Raw genomic sequence first — 19,504 nt, 5'->3', positions numbered from 1 at the left:
ATTGCTGTACTAATATGAATACTGATACTAATAATTGCTGTACTAATATGAAAACTGATACTAATAATTGTTGTACTAATATGAAAACTGATACTAATAATTGTTGTACTAATATGAATACTACTAATAATAATTGCTGTACTAATATGAATACTACTAATAATAATTGCTGTACTAATATGAATACGGATACTAATAATTGCTGTACTAATATGAAAACTGATACTAATAATTGCTGTACTAATATGACACTACTAATAATAATTGCTGTACTAATATGAATACGGATACTAATAATTGCTGTACTAATATGAAAACTGATACTAATAATTGCTGTACTAATATGAATACTACTACTAATAATTGCTGTACTAATATGAATACTACTAATAATAATTGCTGTACTAATATGAATACTGATACTAATAATTGCTGTACTAATATGAATACTACTACTAATAATTGCTGTACTAATATGAATACTACTACTAATAATTGCTGTACTAATGCAACTACAGTATGTCATCTTTTGTTATCCACATCACTTTCAGCATCTCTTTTTGATTTGAATTTATAGAAGGAGAATCATGAAATGGAGAGGGGGGTTCTTTGGGGTATGGGGGTTCTCAGTGTACAGAGGTGAGAGGGCGGGCGGTGGGGTAGGTACTACAAATCTCTGAAAAACAATCCCCCTTTCATGTATATCTCAGTGCTCCTGCCCCCCGCCCCCCCTCAAAAAAATCCCCTCTTCCCCTTTTTCTCCATCCCTCTGGCTCCCTTCCCCTATTCCCCTTCTCCTGTTCCCCTTTCTCCTGTCCCCCCTTCTCCTGTCCCCCCTTCCCCTGTCACACCATCCCCCTGACCCCCTTCTCCTGTCCCCCCTTCTCCTGTTCCCCTTCCTCTGTTCCCCTTCTCCTGTCCCCCTTTCCACATCCCCCTATTCCTGTCTCCCCCCTGCACATGGACGCATGCACTCAGGCACATACACACTCCGACACCCCTTCTTTCAGCCCCTCCTGTATGCACCGCTGCTGTCCTTTATTTTTCTCTCCTGATGACAAATGAATTTGCATATTTTTTTCCCCCCAGAGAGGCCTCAATAGAATGCATAAATACACTGGTGGTGGGCTGTCTTATCCCCCTACTCTGCTTTCCTTGCCTCTCTTCTCCCATCTTCACCTCTCCTTCTCCCATCTTCACCTCTCCTTCTCCCATCTTCTCATCTCCGTTCCTCTCCTTTCCTCTCCTCTTTTTTCCTTTCCTCCCTGTGCTTCATGGACAGGCTGGCTGGCTTTCTGTCATTATACTACCGGTGCTGCTGCTACTGCTGCTACATGGGACAGATGACAGTATAATAGCCAGATAGAGACAAGTGGGGCTCTGGATAAAAGTTGCCCTTAGGTACAGATCTGGGATCAGTTTATGCTCCCTGAATCCTACTCGTAGATATGAGCGGTGGAATTGCCCCTCCCCCTAATTTGTTTTCCTTTGTTAAAGAAAAAAAAACTGGACTGTATTCATTCTTATATGTCAAATAAGTCTATTAGGTCCCTCCCCTCAATTGTTCCTATTGGGTGAACATATCCCCTCCCTTCATTTTTAATAGCACTGTGCTAGAATGTATTCCTATGGCAAATTCTGATTGGTGCCATTATCAGTGTCACCCTTCGATTGTTCTGTAGGTCTAAGGGTATCAATGTAACCTCGAAAGAAAATGGAGACGCTTGACATAACAGCAGGCAACAGAGTATGCATACAGGCCCTGGTACATAGAAATTGATTGTAGAAATATAAATCAAGGGTGGTTGAGTTTAAAATGATGATAATGATGCCAACAAATGTGGCTAACAAACAGCAAATTCATATCAGAATGTGAAAGGAAAGCTTCATCTTCCTCACAACCATAATAACATCACCACCACCATCATCATCACCATCATGATCATCACCACCATCATCACAAAATCACATCACCACCACCACCATCATCATCACCATCATTATCATCACCATCATCATCACCATCATACATCATCACATCATTATCATCATCACCAGCATCATCATTATCATGATCACTACCATCATCATCACCATCATTATCATCACCAGCATCATCACATCAGCATCATCATCATCATCACCAGCATCATCATCATCACCACCACCACCACCATGATTATCACCATCAAACAGCATCATCAACACCTTCAGCATCACCAGCATCATCATCACTACCATCATCATCATCATCATCACCATCATCACCACCACCATCATCATCACCCCCACCACCATCATTACCATCAGCATCATATTCATCACCAGCATCATAATCACTAGCATCATCATCACCAGCATTCTCCTCATCACCATCATCAACATCATCACATCATTATCATCATCATCAACACCATCATTATCATCACCACCATCATCACCACCATTATCATCATCACCATCATTATCATCATCATCTCCAGCATCATCACCATCATTATCACCACTATCATCATCATCACCACCACTACCATCAATACCATCATCACCATCACCACCATCATCATCACCACCATTATCACCACCATCATCATCATCATTATCACCTTCATCACCAACATCATCATCATCATCATCACCATCACTACCATCATCATCATCATCACGAGCATAATCATCACCACCATCATCACCATCATCATCATCATCATCATCATCATCATCATCATCATCATCATCAGCAGCAGCAGCAGCAGCATCATCATCATCAGCATCATTATCATCAGCATCACCATCATCATCACCACCACAACCATCATCATCACCATCATTATCACCACCATCATCATCACAATCATCACTACCATCATCATCATCATCATCATCACCACCATCATCATCACCATTATCATCACTACCATCATCACCATCATTATCACCACCATCATCATCACCATCATCATCATCATCACCATCATCATCATCATCATCATCATCATCATCACCATCATTATCATCAGCATCACCATCATCATCACCACCACCACCGTCATCACCATCATTATCACCACTATCATCATCATCACCACCACTACCATCAATACCATCATCATCACCAGCATCATCACCATCACCACCATCATCATCATCACCACCATCATCATCACCTTCATCACCAGCATCATCACCATCATCATCATCACCACCATCATCATCACCATCATCATTATTACCATCATCATTATCATCAGCATCACCATCATCATCACCACCACCATCATCAGCATCACCAGCATCATCATCATCACCATCATCATCACATCATCATCAACAGCATCAAAGTCATCACCATCAGCTTCATCATCATCATCACCACCATCATCATCATCACCATCAGCTTTATCATCATCATCACCACCATCATCATCATCATCCTCATCAGCTTTATCATCATCATCACCATCATCATCCTCATCAGCTTTATCATCATCATCATCATCATCATCATCATCATCAGCAGCTTTATCATCATCATCATCATCATCATCATCATCATCATCATCATCATCATCACCATCATCATCACATCATCATCATCATCATCACCTTCATCACCAGCATCATCACCATCACCACCATCATCATCATCACCACCATCATCACCATCATCAGCATCACCAGCATCATCATCACTACCATCATCATCAACTCCACCATCATCATTACTACCATCATCACCATCATCATCACCATCACCATCACCAGCATCATCATCACTACCATCATCAACAACTCCAGCATCATCATCACCACCATCATTATCATCACCACCTTCATCACCAGCATCACCATCATCATCAACATCATCATTACTACCATCATCATTATCATCAGCATCACCAGCATCATCATCAACTCCAGCATCATCATCACCAGCATCATCATCATCACCATCATCATCACATCATCATCACCAGCATCATCACATCACCATCATCACCATCATCGCTATCATCATCATCATCACTACCATCATCATCATCATCATCATCATCATCATCATCACCATCATTACTACCATCATTATTATCATCAGCATCACCATCATCATCACCACCACCATCATTATCATCACTACCATCATCATCAACTCCAGCATCATCATCACCAGCATCATCATCATCACCAGCATCATCACCATCACCACCATCATCATCATCATCACCACCATCATCATCATCACCTTCATCACCAGCACCATCACCACCATCATCATCATCACCATCATCATTACTACAATCATCATTATCATCAGCATCACCAGCATCATCATCACTAACATCATCATCAATTCCAGCATCATCATCACCAGCATCATCATCATCACCATCATCATCACCATCAGCTTTATCATCATCATCATCAGCAGCTTTATCATCATCACCATCATCATCCTCATCAGCTTTATCATCATCATCATCATCACCATCATCATCACCACCATCACCATCATCACCATCATCGCTATCATCATCATCATCACCAGCATCATCATCACCATCATCATTACTACCATCATTATTATCATCAGCATCACCATCATCATCACCACCACCATCATTATCATCACTACCATCATCATCAACTCCAGCATCATCATCACCAGCATCATCATCATCATCACCATCATCATCACATCATCATCACCAGCATCATCACATCATCATCATCACCATCAGCTTTATCATCATCATCTCCACCATCATCATCATCACCATCAGCTTTATCATCATCATCATCACCACCATCATCATCATCATCCCCATCAGCTTTATCATCATCATCATCATCATCATCACCATCATCATCACCACCATCACCATCATCATCCTCATCAGCTTTATCATCATCACCATCATCATCATCACCATCAGCTTTATCATCATCACCATCATCATCATCACCATCAGCTTTATCATCATCATCACCACCACCATCATCATCACATTATCATCACCAGCATCATCACATCAGCATCACCAGCAACATCTTCACCATCATGACCATCATCAGCTTTATCATCATATTCATCATCACCATCATCACATCATCACCACCATCATCACCAGCACTGTCATCATTGTATTCTAAGTTAGACATTATCATTATCTTGATTGTTGTACTTTCCACACCCGTCTCAGAGCCCTATAAAAATGGCATCGTTTTTTTTGTCAGTGATATGATGATGATGCTGATAATTGATTTGATAATGAATGACCAAAACCAGCACTGTCCCATTTACTATAATATAAAGGGCATGGTGCTATCAACAAGGGTACATTCAAATCTGCCGATTAAACATGTTATACAAATTTGTCATGATCAAAATCTGACTATATTTCTAATGACACATTATTGTTTTTATTAAAATTGTAAGTTAGGCTTCAATCAATCCATGGATTGATCTTATAGTGTGAATAGAATGTACCTATAAGGGACCAAGGCCCCTCATACTGAACTCTGGACCTCGAAGCCAGTTCCACACAATTTCCTCATTTAGACCTGGGACACCAGTTGTGTACAAATAATTATCATGTAGAACAGAAAAGCAGCAGGCTCCGGACCTCGTAGGTTAAGATTGGAATACCCCATGGGCTGTGGCATTCAATACAGTTCTATTCATAGGAGCGCGAGCGCATGTGATAATTGGAACATTGGGTTGCAACATACACGCATAGGCTACTGTAAGCGCGTTGACATCAAAGATATTTTAGTAGGTCTCCCGCGATGCTCTTGCTTGTATCCTAATAAATGTATTCAAAAGGTTTAGACTTTAGCTACATTGTAACAAAACGTACAGTTACAATAGCAGAAAAATAACGGTACAAAGTAACGGTTCGAGTCAGAGCTGTAGCCTATTGCGCGTCTCACCGCTTCATATAGCCAGAAGAGCGCACATGAAACAGGTTGTTATGTTTGTGGTGCGCCCACTGATAGCAATATACCCCATGTGCATTAAATTAACCTACGTGAATAAATAATATTGTATTTATCTTAAACAATCACCATTAACACAGTAAACGCCGTCTCGTATCGAAAAGCAGCGCGATGGTGGCTTAAGTAGGCTAAACAATTAGACAGTAATTTATACACCTGCATTGATAGCAGTGTATCTTGTGTCTAGCCTATAGCCTATTGATTGGGTCAAAAACAAATGCCAAATTATGCCAAATTATCTACATTACATATCAACCTACCAAGAGGTCGCTCAAACACTTTTCTTGTATTCCTATTTAAAACCCACCATCCTAATCTTAAATGAACAAAGTCATAATTTGCTAATAAAGTTAGCATTGGGTGGTGTGAATAGTCAATGGTTGTGATTGATGATCGGGGGAAACGCTCACCAACACCCGTATCGCGTTCACTTTTACCTCTCTGTAGCTCACTAGAACGCTCCACGTTGCCCCATTCATTTGCTACACTGTGTTCAAAACACAACTCAATTCTATAGCAAACACACTACTACACTATCTAGCGAGCTGCGCGCCCCAAGCTCAGCACCAGCAACATGTTTCGTATCACCGCGCCACTGAAAACTCCGGTGACGTTTCACAAAAAAATAGCCAATGGCGCATCGTCTGATATTAGGGCAATGAAAAAGTTATATCCAATCAGACGTGCGATACACTTGGCGGTGGCCAATGGGGGGCGAGCACCATCGACAGTAATGTTACAGAAGCTAAGACTGAAGACACTGCGTATCGCTGGTATACCACATACAGCCATTGCAGTGCATTGAGATACAGCGGCAGCCGCTTTGGTAAGTATCAGGCACGAAAAAAATGTTAAGTCTCGGTAAGGATGAAAGTGATAAGAAAATACAGAAATACCTCAGAAATGTATTGACCATGTTTGAATGTTAGGTTGGAAACAATTTTGTGATTTTTCATTCGAAGCGAACGTAAAAAAACAAGAAATTAGCCAGCTAACGTTACTAACTGTACAGTAAGCACACATTAGCCGCTCGTTGAAAAAAGGAGAAAGCAAAATTAATCGGTGGAATTTCAATACAAACGTGGATTTCCTTGAATGCAAATTATTGTATTAATTCATGTCAGGTAAGTGTTGCATTGTTATGATAAAATGTGGTTTATTTATCGAATTAAAAATCAGTAATGTCCAGCGGACAGCTGGCTATGTAACATTAGCGCACAAACATGTTCATGGTAGAAGACACGGTTCATGGTATGAGCTCCAGCCCATAGCTAGCCATTGCAGTGTTGCGAGGCTGTGATGCCTCTCATGCGAAGATGAAATCGTGGGAAAATTTAAAATAAAAATATAGAAAACATTGTGGGGAAAAAAAGCTGTTAATAGTTATTTTTCACTATTCGCCTCATAAAAGAGTGAACAAAATTACCTCAGGAATCTGCGCTTTACTGTAATGGCTGACTGTTCTCGCATTGGAAAAAATGCAGACAGCCATACAAGCGCAGTTCACTTCAACTTTTTCAAACCGTGATTTCTCACCAAACACGTATAAAACTGTACAATCTAACGATTGGAAATTAAAGTCCCATCTGTCCTTGTTCCAACGACAGTATTTTTTTATTTTTCCGTCGAGATTAAAGGGTTGAAATCACAGATTGAAATAAGGTGGGTACCCGCGGTTGCGCTGCCCTCTACTGTATGCAATGTAATGGCCAAAGATTTAACTAACCCAAGATAGACCACAGACTGTCGTTTCCAATGGGAGCAAATTAATCATAGTGGGCAGAACAAGCAAGGAGGTGGGCAGAGCAAAGCACAAGTTAGCAAGATCCCATTGGCACGTTGTAGCATTTATTAGCATATTTCCGTTAGAGAACGCGTACTATGAAGTGCGCGTGTGCAATAACTCCATTCGCTCATGAAGTCGTTCTAAACAACGCAATTTAATGAAACTCAGCAACGGGTAAAGTCTATTAAACATAGTCCAATCTGTTCTTTACATATTCTAGTAATGGGAACAAAATACTTTATTGAGATCAAATGTTTCATTGATTAGAAAATGTGCAGAATGTTGGACAAATCCATCTTACTCCATCTTCTCCCACTGCCGGTCACTAGGCTTCCTCTCATCACCATATTTGGTGGCGAGTGGAATTGCTTGCTGGATTTGTACATCCGGTGAAACATCTGGTTCATTGTTCTATCTGTGTAATGGGGTCGTCACTAGTTACCATAGCCAAAAAGTCCTAAACCCCGCCTATTTCTACAATTTATCTTCTTAAAATATTATCTTAAACCTAACCATAACCACACTGATAACCTTATGCCTAACAATGACCTTCCATTAAGACCAAAAAGCACATTTTTGTTTTCACTAATTTTACGATTGACAATTTGTGATTTTGTGGCTGTGGTATCTAGTGTAAACCGTGTAATGGCTGTGCATTGACACAAAGAGAAGGAGCCATATTCTCCATGTTAGTGGATGAAGACAAGCGGCCATTCCGAGCTAATAGGAAACTAACTCAACACAGCCCGCACATAGGCATAGCACAGACCCAGTGTATTGCTATAAACGGCGGCTAATGCAATAGGAATCTACCGGGGAAAAGTATTGTCATGCTCGCGGGCTTTGTCAACATGTTTGTCGATTAATAAAGCGACCGGGAATGCGGGTCGAGACATTTCAGGGCGACTTTCTTTCACGAAGAAGGCATTCTTACAAAATGGAAGAAGAAATATTGCCGTCGTTGTTGACCTCCTTTTCCTCAACGAGAAGCCTATGCGCCATTACTACTTCACTCGGCAGATAGAAAGGCATTGCTTTGTTACAACACAGACGTACTGTAATATACAATAGGAAATATTAGGGATTTTGTCCCAATTTTTATGATTTTTTTTCAAATGTTGCCAAATCGAGTTTAGGGTGAAAGGGAAGCATCTTTTAACGTTATTTTGTGGTTTTAGGGTATTTTTCTCGATTTTCCGGAGTTTGTTTTTCTAAGGAATATATTTCTGTAGACTTAAATGCACTATAATTTTAACATTATACACGAATTCATCAGAAACGTGGCGATATGTATTTCTCATTTTCTTTCCGCTTTAGTGCGTGAAACATTTCAAATATTTGCATACATATACAGAAGAGTATCCAATGTTGCACGCATTTTTATATCTAGACAGAACTTCTGTAACGTTCTGGAGCTAAAACTCAAATCATCGAATGACAAGCATTCTGCATTAAATAAAAAATAACAAATGTGACTAATTTAAGTCAACAAAAATGCATGAAAATTGTTTTAATTAAATTGTATTAAAAAGTTACATTTCTCATGATTTGACCAGTAAAAATAACGGATGCGTTTTCGGCAAAGGGCACTGTCCCTGTGACAAACACTCTAGAAACGGTTTGTTTTCCACAAACGTATCGTCAAGCAGACAGAACGAACGAACCAGACGTGCTTATTCGCAGAGGGCTGCGTTTACAGTTCTGATGCCAAGAGTGAGGGAAGGAAACAGTCTTTAGTGCAGGCTGGTAGGGGGATCCAAATTATTAGAAAATGAATAATCAAAATCAATAACCAATACTATATTATTTAATGTCTTCAACCCCTTTGTCAAAGCAAATCTAATTAACTCAGTTACAACAAATATTTGTAATAAGTTGAGAAAGGGGTTCCACCTGTGTGTAATATACACCTGGGTCTGTGAGGGCCCTCAGTCAGGTAGTCAATTTAAACCATGAGGCGCAAAGAGCTTTCAGAAGAGTTCAGGGATAAAGTTGTAGATCGGCACAGATTAGGGGAAGGTTATAAGAAAATTTCCCATACATTGAGTATCCCATTGGGTACAGTCAGGTCAATCATTAAGAAGTGGAAGGTGTATGGCACCACTGAGACTCTGCCCAGATCAGGACGGCCTTCCAAAATAAGCAGTTGGGCGAAAAGGATTCTTGCTCTGGAACTCACCATGAGGCCAACTGCCTCTTTGAAAGAGCTGCAGAGTTCCATGGCTGAGATGGGAGAAAATGTCCATGAATCAACTATAGCTCGATCATTCGCCAACTGTAGCCGGTATGGCCGATCGGAAAGAAGGAGAACATTACAGAAAGCAAACAGCAATTTCCAATCACGTGCAGAGTTTGCAGAAAAGTATTTAGGTGACTCTTTAAAAAAAAAAATATATATATATGGCAGTAAATAGTTTCTGTCAAAAAATACTGAATAAAATGACCTACAATGTTTATAATATTTAATGTTGTTAACTTCTTCTTTGCTGTTTTGCTAATTTCTAAAACATCTAATTTTTAGATATTGAGATGGGGAAAGATCCAAGGAAGCCGAGGGGCAAGATGTCCTCCTATGCCTACTTTGTCCAGACCTGTCGGGAGGAGCACAAGAAGAAACACCCAGAAGCTTCCGTCAACTTCTCAGAGTTCTCCAAGAAGTGCTCTGAGAGATGGAAGGTAAGTATGGAACACATCTCAGCTGTGATTGATTGGCACCCTTTTGAATTATTCCCAATTTAGTACACTGCTTTTGACCAGCACCCTGCACGGGCCCTGGTCAAAAGTAATGCACTAAATAGGGAATATAGTGCCATTTTGGGAGCCAGCCCCTTTAGTTGAAACTGTCCTGTACTACTATCAATCCCTTGATAGTTGTCTTTGGTACAACTTAGTTTCAAATTAATGGTGTCACAGCTAAGTTGTTCCATACTTATTTGCCACCCCTTGTGTATCATTCTCTTGTAAACGTTGTCTTCCTCTACCACTGTGTGTTGCCCCTACCTGACACAAAACACACGCTTCACTATTGGCATCTTACCACCAGTGTTTACTACGTGTACTTAAATACCTTCTTCATGTTGTTGTTCTTCTCTCAAGACCATGTCCGCCAAGGAGAAGGGGAAGTTTGAGGATCTGGCCAAACTGGACAAGGTGCGATATGAGAGGGAGATGAGGAGCTACATTCCTCCCAAGGGAGAGAAGAAGAAGAAGTTCAAGGACCCCAACGCCCCCAAGAGACCATCGTGAGTACTGCCTGACAGAAAAAGACAGTCATCCCCCCCCCCCCCCCCATGGCTCATGTCTCAGTGAAGCATGTCTAAAGTAAATTAATGAAATAATTACTATAATAAAATAATGAACAATAAACGTGATTGGAATTGGATTACATTTGAATAAAACAACTACTGCATTTAATGCACCCATTTAACACTACAATTAAAATCAGGGTGTCCCATGTTTTGGCAACAACAATCAATTCATGATATCCAAACAACATTAGTAAGAATTCTCTTTCCTTTCTTCCACCGACGTCTCTCCCATCCTCCAGGTCTGCGTTCTTCATCTTCTGCGCTGACTTCAGACCCCAGGTGAAGGGGGAGACCCCGGGCCTGTCTATCGGTGATGTGGCCAAGAAGCTGGGAGAGAAGTGGAACAACCTAACAGCGGAGGACAAGGTACCCTATGAGAAGAAGGCTTCCAAGCTGAAGGAGAAGTACGAGAAGGTAAACAAACAATCCTTTTTTTGTTCCTTCATCAATTTGGAGGACCTGTAACACAACACAGTGCAGTCAGACGGGGGTGACAGGTGTATACTGAGGGCTGTGTCTAATTTGGACTTTCTCGTAGTTCATGTCAATAGTGTGACAATTCAAGTTAGACTTGTGGATTTCAACATGGGGTTCCGGCCCCAAGTAACCAACAATAAATTCTACAGTTTGATTAGAAATACCTTAATGTTAACAGTCGAAAATATCTATTACTAACACCAGGGGTGTAATTGTTTTGCAACGTAAACTAGCGTTTCTATTGGCCAGAATCAATCAGGTAAGTCCCTTCGTATGCTGATCCTGTCCAATAGAAATACAAGTTTTTGTTCTAAAATTGGAACATTTTGCAACTGTTTGGAGTAATGATTGAACCCCAGTCATCTGAAACACTAGCCACGTGTCATTCAGAGCAACAGTTAAATTGTTTTTTAAATTTTTTTTTTTAATCTCTCCTTATTCTCAGGACATCACTGCGTACCGCAACAAGGGTAAGGTGCCGGTCAGCATGCCAGCGAAGGCCGCTGCACCCGCCAAGGACGATGACGACGACGATGATGACGACGACGATGATGAGGATGACGATGATGACGACGATGAAGATGACGAGTAGATTACCGTTGTTACGTATAGCACTTACAATGTCTTGTTTATAAAGCATTTAACCCCCCCCCCCCCCACCCCCTCTTGTACACACAACACTTACTGAAAACAAAACAACATTAAAAAAATAAAAAAAAAGACACAAAAAACCTGTACCAAAAAAACACAAAACACAAAACAAAAACGTAACCGCTGTGTATAAGAATCGTTTTTAAGCTGTACAGTTTTTTTTTCTCCTTTTCTACAACAGTGTCAATTGTGTTTGTCTAGTGTTCTTCTCTTCCAGTGGTAGGTACTATTTATACCACTTATCCCCGGGGTGCATCCCAAATGAAACCTTATTCCCTATTTAGTTCACTATGAGACTCTGGTCAAAAGTAGTGTACTATATAGGGAAAGGGTTGCCATTTGGTACGCATTACTTTGCCTGGTACAGTTTTAAAGCGGTTGTAAAAAAATTAAAAAAAATAGTCTGGGAAACCGATGGGTCTATCTATTTTCCCTATGTAGCAATGCACAGCAGCACACTACCTAGTTATACGTGGGGGTCCTAGAAGTTCTTCTGTTTTCAATGACCGGTGTATTTGTTCTCTTCTTTTAGATGCCGTATTATCAACGTTATTTTACTGTACTGTTTGAATACCACTGTAATTACAACAACAACAACAAAATGAAAGGATTACATCTGTTTTGGTTGATTCTGAATTGCTTCTGACATCAATAAACATTTTTTTTTAATATATATATATATATATATTATTTATTATTATGAAATGTTTTCTTGTAGATGGAGCACCACTAGATGATTATCATGGTTAATATATACAAATCATACTGTTACTGTTTTTCCGGCATTTGATTGTGTCGTACGGACGTTTTGAATAGAATGGGCGAGGATGGAAGTCGTAACTCAAGCCAATGCAGCTATAGCTCATCAATGAACCTGTCTGATGTAGGGTCAACTGATTCTGTATTGACTATATTATCCACAGGGTTCCTCCCAGGAGGAATGTCATCTTCACTGCTTTGTCAACACAAGTGTCTAATTGACAGCCAGACAATAATACATTCAGTCATGAATGGTCCTTATGGGTTATCCTGTCTGGGAATAATCATAGCTGTGATGCCGTGTTCATGTGCCAGTCGGGAACTCTTGACATTTACGACTTGGTAAGTGGTTGAATGCGTCACGTGTATAACTGCAAATAGTTAGCAAGTTGGACATTTCAAGAGTTTCCTAGTTCTGTCTAGCACGTGAACGTGACGAAGCGTGTCAAATCTGGGAGTAATCATGGCTCAAGAGTGTCGTAGGCACGCTTGGGAATAGTGCTTTACAGAAGCTCACACACACATTATGTTTGACTGTAGTGTCTCCTGTGTCTAGGAAGCCTGCAGTGCCCCTGTCTAGTTGCTGTGGTGTAGACTAGTCAGTTCGACCTAAAATGAGAGAAGAGACCTATTTCCTTTTACTGCCCTGTATTTGACCAGGGCCCATAGTGGCCTGTATTTGACCAGGGCCCATAGTGCCCTGTATTTTAATTTGTATGTATTATGCCAAGGCAGCAGCTACTCTTCCTAGGGTCCATTTACAAATAAATACATTTCAATGCACAGCACACTTAAGTGTGTGCCCTCAGACCCCTACTCGACTACCACATATCTACAACACAAAATCCATGTGTATATGTGTGTATAGTGAGTATGTTATTGTGTGTAGATATATAGGGATTAAGTTTCAAGATTTAATGTCATGTGCACAAGCTCCAAACCCAGTAATCAACAGGGTGTAATGTAGTAACCAACAGGGTGTGATGCAGTAATCAACAGGGTGTAATGCAGTATTCAACAGGGTGTAATGCAGTAACCAACAGGGTGTAATGCAGTATTCAACAGGGTGTAATGCAGTAACCAACAGGGTGTAATGCAGTAATCAACAGGGTGTAATGTAGTAACCAACAGGGTGTAATGCAGTAACCAACAGGGTGTAATGCAGTAATAAACAGGGTGTAATGCAGTAACCAACAGGGTGTAATGCAGTAATCAACAGGGTGTAATGCAGTAACCAACAGGGTGTAATGCAGTAACCAACAGGGTGTAATGCAGTAACCAACAGGGTGTAATGCAGTAACCAACAGGGTGTAATGCAGTAATAAACAGGGTGTAATGCAGTAACCAACAGGGTGTAATGCAGTAATCAACAGGGTGTAATGCAGTAACCAACAGGGTGTAATGCAGTAACCAACGGTGTAATGCAGTAATCAACAGGGTGTAATGCAGTAACCAACAGGGTGTAATGCAGTAATCAACAGGGTGTAATGCAGTAACCAACCGGGTGTAATGCAGTAACCAACAGGGTGTAATGCAGTAACCAACATGCTGTAATGCAGTAACCAACAGGGCGTAATGCAGTAATCAACATGGTGTAATGCAGTAACCAACAGGGTGTAATGCAGTAACCAACAGGGTGTAATGCAGTAACCAACAGGGTGTAATGCAGTAATCAACATGGTGTAATGCAGTAACCAACAGGGCGTAATGCAGTAACCAACAGGGTGTAATGCAGTAACCAACCGGGTGTAATGCAGTAACCAACAGGATGTAATGCAGTAACCAACATGCTGTAATGCAGTAACCAACAGGGCGTAATGCAGTAACCAACAGGGTGTAATGCAGTAATCAACATGGTGTAATGCAGTAACCAACAGGGTGTCATATGGGATGTACACAGACTATTAAAGTGTACTTTTAATGACAATGTGTGAACAATTGTGTGTGTGTGTGTGTGCATAAACATCTGAGCCTGTGTGTTGCTGTATCCTATCCTCTCCTTAACCCTGGTGGAGGAAGTTACTGTGTCTAGGCTATAGCTAACAGTATACAGAGAGGATGTTAGTATGTCTTAGCCACACAACGTGGCATGATAACACCATGCTCCACTGTCTCCTGTTCTCCCTGCTTTATTTAGATATACTGAGGCATTCTCTCTCTCTATCTCTCACTCTCAATGTCTATCTCTCTTTCCCTCTCTCTGTCTCTTTCTCTCTGCCTTTCTCTCTCTATCTCACTCTCAATGTCTATCTCTTTCCCTCTCGGTTTCTCTCTCGGCCTTTCCCTCTCTCTCTCTCTCTCTCTCTCTCTGTCTGTCTCTTTCTTTCTCCCTCTCTCTCTCTCTCTCTCTCTCTCTCTCTCTCTCTCTCTCTCTTTCTTTCTCTCTCTCTCTGTCTCTCTCTCTCTTTCTTTCTCTCTCTCTCTCTGTCTCTGTCTCTGTCTCTCTCTTTCTTTCTCTCTCTCTCTCTCTCTCTCTCTCTCTCTCTCTCTCTGTCTCTGTCTCTGTCTCTCTCTCTCTTTCTTTCTCTCTCTCTCATTGACTTCCATCCAGGATGGGGAAAAACAGCAGCGGTTTATATAAGAAGGATTATGTGCTTTGACAAACCCAGTGAAACAAGATACTGGTGTTGTAGAACTGCCTCATTTAATGTAATGTACAGTGTCACTCACCAATCACACACACACACACACACACACACACACACATAAATACACACACACTGGAAAGAGACAGGATTTATTCAGGAGGAGGCAATGCTACTGAACGGAACGTTTAGATAGAAATGAGTTAAGTAGAACAGCGATACCATGTGATCCTGTATAAAAACAAATGGTGATTTCCCCATTCAGAGTTATTTTACAATCTGTGATAATTTACAATGGGAATACCAAGGCCAACCGTAGAGTTGTCATCAATATCATCATGACTCATGATAGACTGTGGATTTGAAAAAAGGACACCATTTTGTACCTATTAAACCATATGGTTATTGTTTCAGGGGGAAATTGATCCAAGGACCTTCAAAAGGGGAGTGGCCCAACGGGATGCCAGTTGCCCATCCCTGTTCTACCACGAGTTTTGGGAGTTAGAGGGTCAACAACAGCAGTAGTAGACGGGCAGCTGAGAATGAGTTCACTCCCAGTCCATGAGAAGATTAACAATGGAACAACAACAATGAAGTATGGCTGTGTGTTTACAATGTTTACCTCCATCGCTGTCATTTCCTGGTACCACAAGTACAATAGGCATACATTGTGATTCATAGTGATAGTAGTGATAGTTGAGGATAGGGCGGTGTGAGTGTGTGTGATGCTGGTTCTTTGTAGTGGTCTACTACTGATCTGCTCCCTTTCAGCTGTTGCGGTTCACTGTGCTGTTCTGTGAGACTATTATCCTGCTAGCGCAGAGCAGAGTAGACAGACTAGGTCTGAAAGCAGCAGTCCACAGCCACATACAGACAGGTAGGCAGCACACAGCGCCACAGAACAGACAGACAGCGGGCTTCAAAGCCTCACTAATCCAGTCTCCTGCTGTTCACTCCCACTGCACATAATACATGGGCCTGGATTGACGTCTAGTGGATATTTAGTTGAACTGCAGAAGTATTGACAAAGATATTATAAACATTTTTCTCTGTGGTATTGATGATAAAATATGTGGGAATAATACAAGTTAATGTAACACTAGTTATATGAGCAGTTATTGTATTGGTTTACAACAGAACAAACAAACCAGCTCTGATCAAATCAAATCAAATTGATTTACATAGCCCTCCTTACATCAGCTGATATCTCAAAGTGCTGTACAGAAACCCAGCCTAAAACCCCAAACAGCAAGCAATGCAGGTGTAGAAGCACGGTGGCTAGGAAAATCTCCCTAGAAAGGCCAAAACCTAGGAAGAAACCTAGAGAGGAACCAGGCTATGAGGGGTGGCCAGTCCTCTTCTGGCTGTGCCGGGTGGAGATTATAACAGAACATGGCCAAGATGTTCAAATGTTCATAGATTACCAGCATGGTTAAATAATAATAATCACAGTAGTTGTCGAGGGTGCAACAAGTCAGCACCTCAGGAGTAAATGTCAGTTGGTTTTTCATAGCCAATCATTGAGAGTATCTCTACCGCTCCTGCTGTCTCTAGAGAGTTGAAAACAGCAGGTCTGGGACAGGTAGCACGTCCGGTGAACAGGTCAGGGTTCCATAGCTGCAGGAGTGTAACTTTCTATTTCAAGTCTTTTCTTAGAATGGCCAGACGTGGTTTGGCCAGGCGTTGTTTGGCCAGGAGTGGTTTGGCCAGGCGTGGAATGGCCAGGCGTTGTTTGGCCAGGTGTGGTTTGGCCAGGTGTGGTTTGGCCAGGCGTTGTTTGGCCAGGCGTTGTTTGGCCAGGAGTGGTTTGGCCAGGCGTGGAATGGCCAGGCGTTGTTTGGCCAGGTGTGGTTTGGCCAGGCGTTGTTTGGCCAGGAGTGGTTTGGCCAGGCGTGGAATGGCCAGGCGTTGTTTGGCCAGGTGTGGTTTGGCCAGGCGTTGTTTGGCCAGGCGTGGAATGGCCAGGCGTTGTTTGGCCAGGCGTTGTTTGGTCAGGCGTGGTTTGGCCAGGCGTGGTTTGGCCAGGCGTGTTTTTTTCCTCCTGCGGTTGGTGCTGGCACCTCGGATGGTGCACTTCCCAAATGGCACCCTATTCCCTTTAAAGTACACCACTTTTGACCATGGCCCATAGGGATCTGGACAAAAGTAGGGCACTATATAGGGAATAGGGTGCCATTTGGGACGTAACCCTGGAGTCTTGACAAACAAAGCAGACTTATATAGCCAGCTGCAAAAAAAAACATGGTGTCACACCGTGTCTACACCATTTACAAACGTGTTTTTGATTTCAGATTCAGAATAAAGTTTCCTTTGCTTCTAACTAACTACCTCCACAGCACTGCGGAGGGATACTGTACAGCTTTCCACTGTTGAAATGGACAAGGGCCTGACATCAACGTGTTCCTAATGTGTTTTCAATTATGCCAATTGTAATTATAACCCATGTCAGTGTTCACAGCAATGTCGTAGTGAAATTGTACAATAAACTGATTGAACACATCACTTCTAATCAGGCCATGCGTTTATTTTTTTCTGATCAGTTGGACATAGAGCTCAGGAAATAATTCTGACAAATGATAACATTTATTTTATGTGAATAAAATCATACCTTCTTCTTTCACAGCCTTTGTATTTCCTTCAAGGACATACAGGTAACCCTAATCCACTATCAACATTCAAACAACTAGATAAGGCCACTGCATGACTGTCCAAGGGTCAAACCACAGAGAACAACATATCAATTCAATTTCAATTTAAGGCATGGGAAACATATGTTTACATGGCCTAAGCAAGTGAAATAAACAATAAAAGATTTACAGTAAACATTACACTCACAAAAGTTCCAAAATAATAAAGACATTTCAAATGTCATGTTATGTCTATATACAGTGTTGTAACGATGTGCAAATAGTTAAAGTACACAAGGGAAAATAAATAAGCATAAATATGGGTTGTATTTACAATGGTGTTTGTTCTTCACTGGTTGCCCTTTTCTTGTGGCAACAGGTCACACATCTTGCTGCTGTGATGGCACACTGTGGTATTTCACCCAATAGATATGGGAGTTTATCAAAATAGGATTTGTTTTTCGAATTCCTTGTGGGTCTGTGGAATCTGAGGGAAATATGTGTCTCTAATATGCTCATCCATTGGGCAGGAGGTTAGGAAGTGCAGCTCAGTTTCCACCTCATTTTGTGGGCAGTAAGCACATAGCCTGTCTTCTCTTGAGAGCCATGTCTGCCTACGGCGGCATTTCTCAATAGCAAGGCTATGCTCACTGAGTCTGTACATAGTCAAAGCCTTTCTTAAGTTTGGGTCAGTCACAGTGGTCAGGGATTCTGCCACTGTGTACTCTCTGTTAACGGACAAATAACATTCTAGTTTGCTCCGTTTTTTTAGTTAATTCTTTCCAATGTGTCAAGTAATTATCGTTTTGTTTTGTCATGATTTAGTTGGGTCTAATTGTGTTGCTGTCCTGGGGCTCTGTGGGGTCTGTTTGTGTTTGTGAACAGAGCCCCAGGACCAGCTTGCTTAGGCGACTCTTCTCCAGGTTCATCTCTATGTAGGTGATGGCTTTGTTATGGAAGGTTTGGGAATCGCTTCCTTTTAGGTGGTTGTAGAATTTAACGGCTCTTTTCTGGATTTTGATCATAAGCGGGTATCGGCCTAATTCTGCTCTGCATGCATTATTTGGTGTTCTATGCCGTACACAGAGGATATTTTTGCAGAATTCTGGTGTTTGTCCTATTTTGTGAATTCTTGGTTGTTGAGCGAACCCCAGACATCACAACCATAAAGGGCAATGGGTTCTATAACTGATTCAAGTATTTTTTGCCAGATCCTAATTGGTAGGTCGAATTTTATGTTCCTTTTGACGGCATAGAAGGAACTTTTTGCCTCATCTCTCAGATTGTTCACAGCTTTGTGGAAGTTACCTGTGG

At 41.3% G+C, this 19,504-nt stretch overlaps 1 protein-coding gene across 2 annotated transcripts; it reads left to right on the top strand.

Annotated features, from left to right (window-relative positions):
• The first annotated feature begins 6,735 nt into the window (after positions 1–6,735).
• Positions 6,736–12,894, top strand: LOC139388759 (high mobility group box 1a). Of its 2 annotated transcripts, none has more exons than XM_071135667.1 (5): positions 6,736–6,823; positions 10,305–10,459; positions 10,880–11,025; positions 11,331–11,505; positions 12,014–12,894. In XM_071135667.1, exons 2-5 carry the CDS (start codon positions 10,313–10,315, stop codon positions 12,158–12,160), a joined length of 615 nt encoding a protein of 204 aa, XP_070991768.1. In that variant the 5' UTR covers positions 6,736–6,823; positions 10,305–10,312; the 3' UTR covers positions 12,161–12,894. The 2 variants fall into 2 exon arrangements, with proteins under 2 accessions (XP_070991768.1, XP_070991767.1); XM_071135666.1 differs by lacking the exon at positions 6,736–6,823 and adding an exon at positions 8,426–10,153.
• Positions 12,895–19,504: the final 6,610 nt, after the last annotated feature.

The sequence above is a fragment of the Oncorhynchus clarkii genome, chromosome 29, assembly GCF_045791955.1.
Source record: "Oncorhynchus clarkii lewisi isolate Uvic-CL-2024 chromosome 29, UVic_Ocla_1.0, whole genome shotgun sequence".
Taxonomy (NCBI): domain Eukaryota; kingdom Metazoa; phylum Chordata; class Actinopteri; order Salmoniformes; family Salmonidae; genus Oncorhynchus; species Oncorhynchus clarkii.
This window is presented reverse-complemented; position numbering and strand designations above follow the sequence as displayed.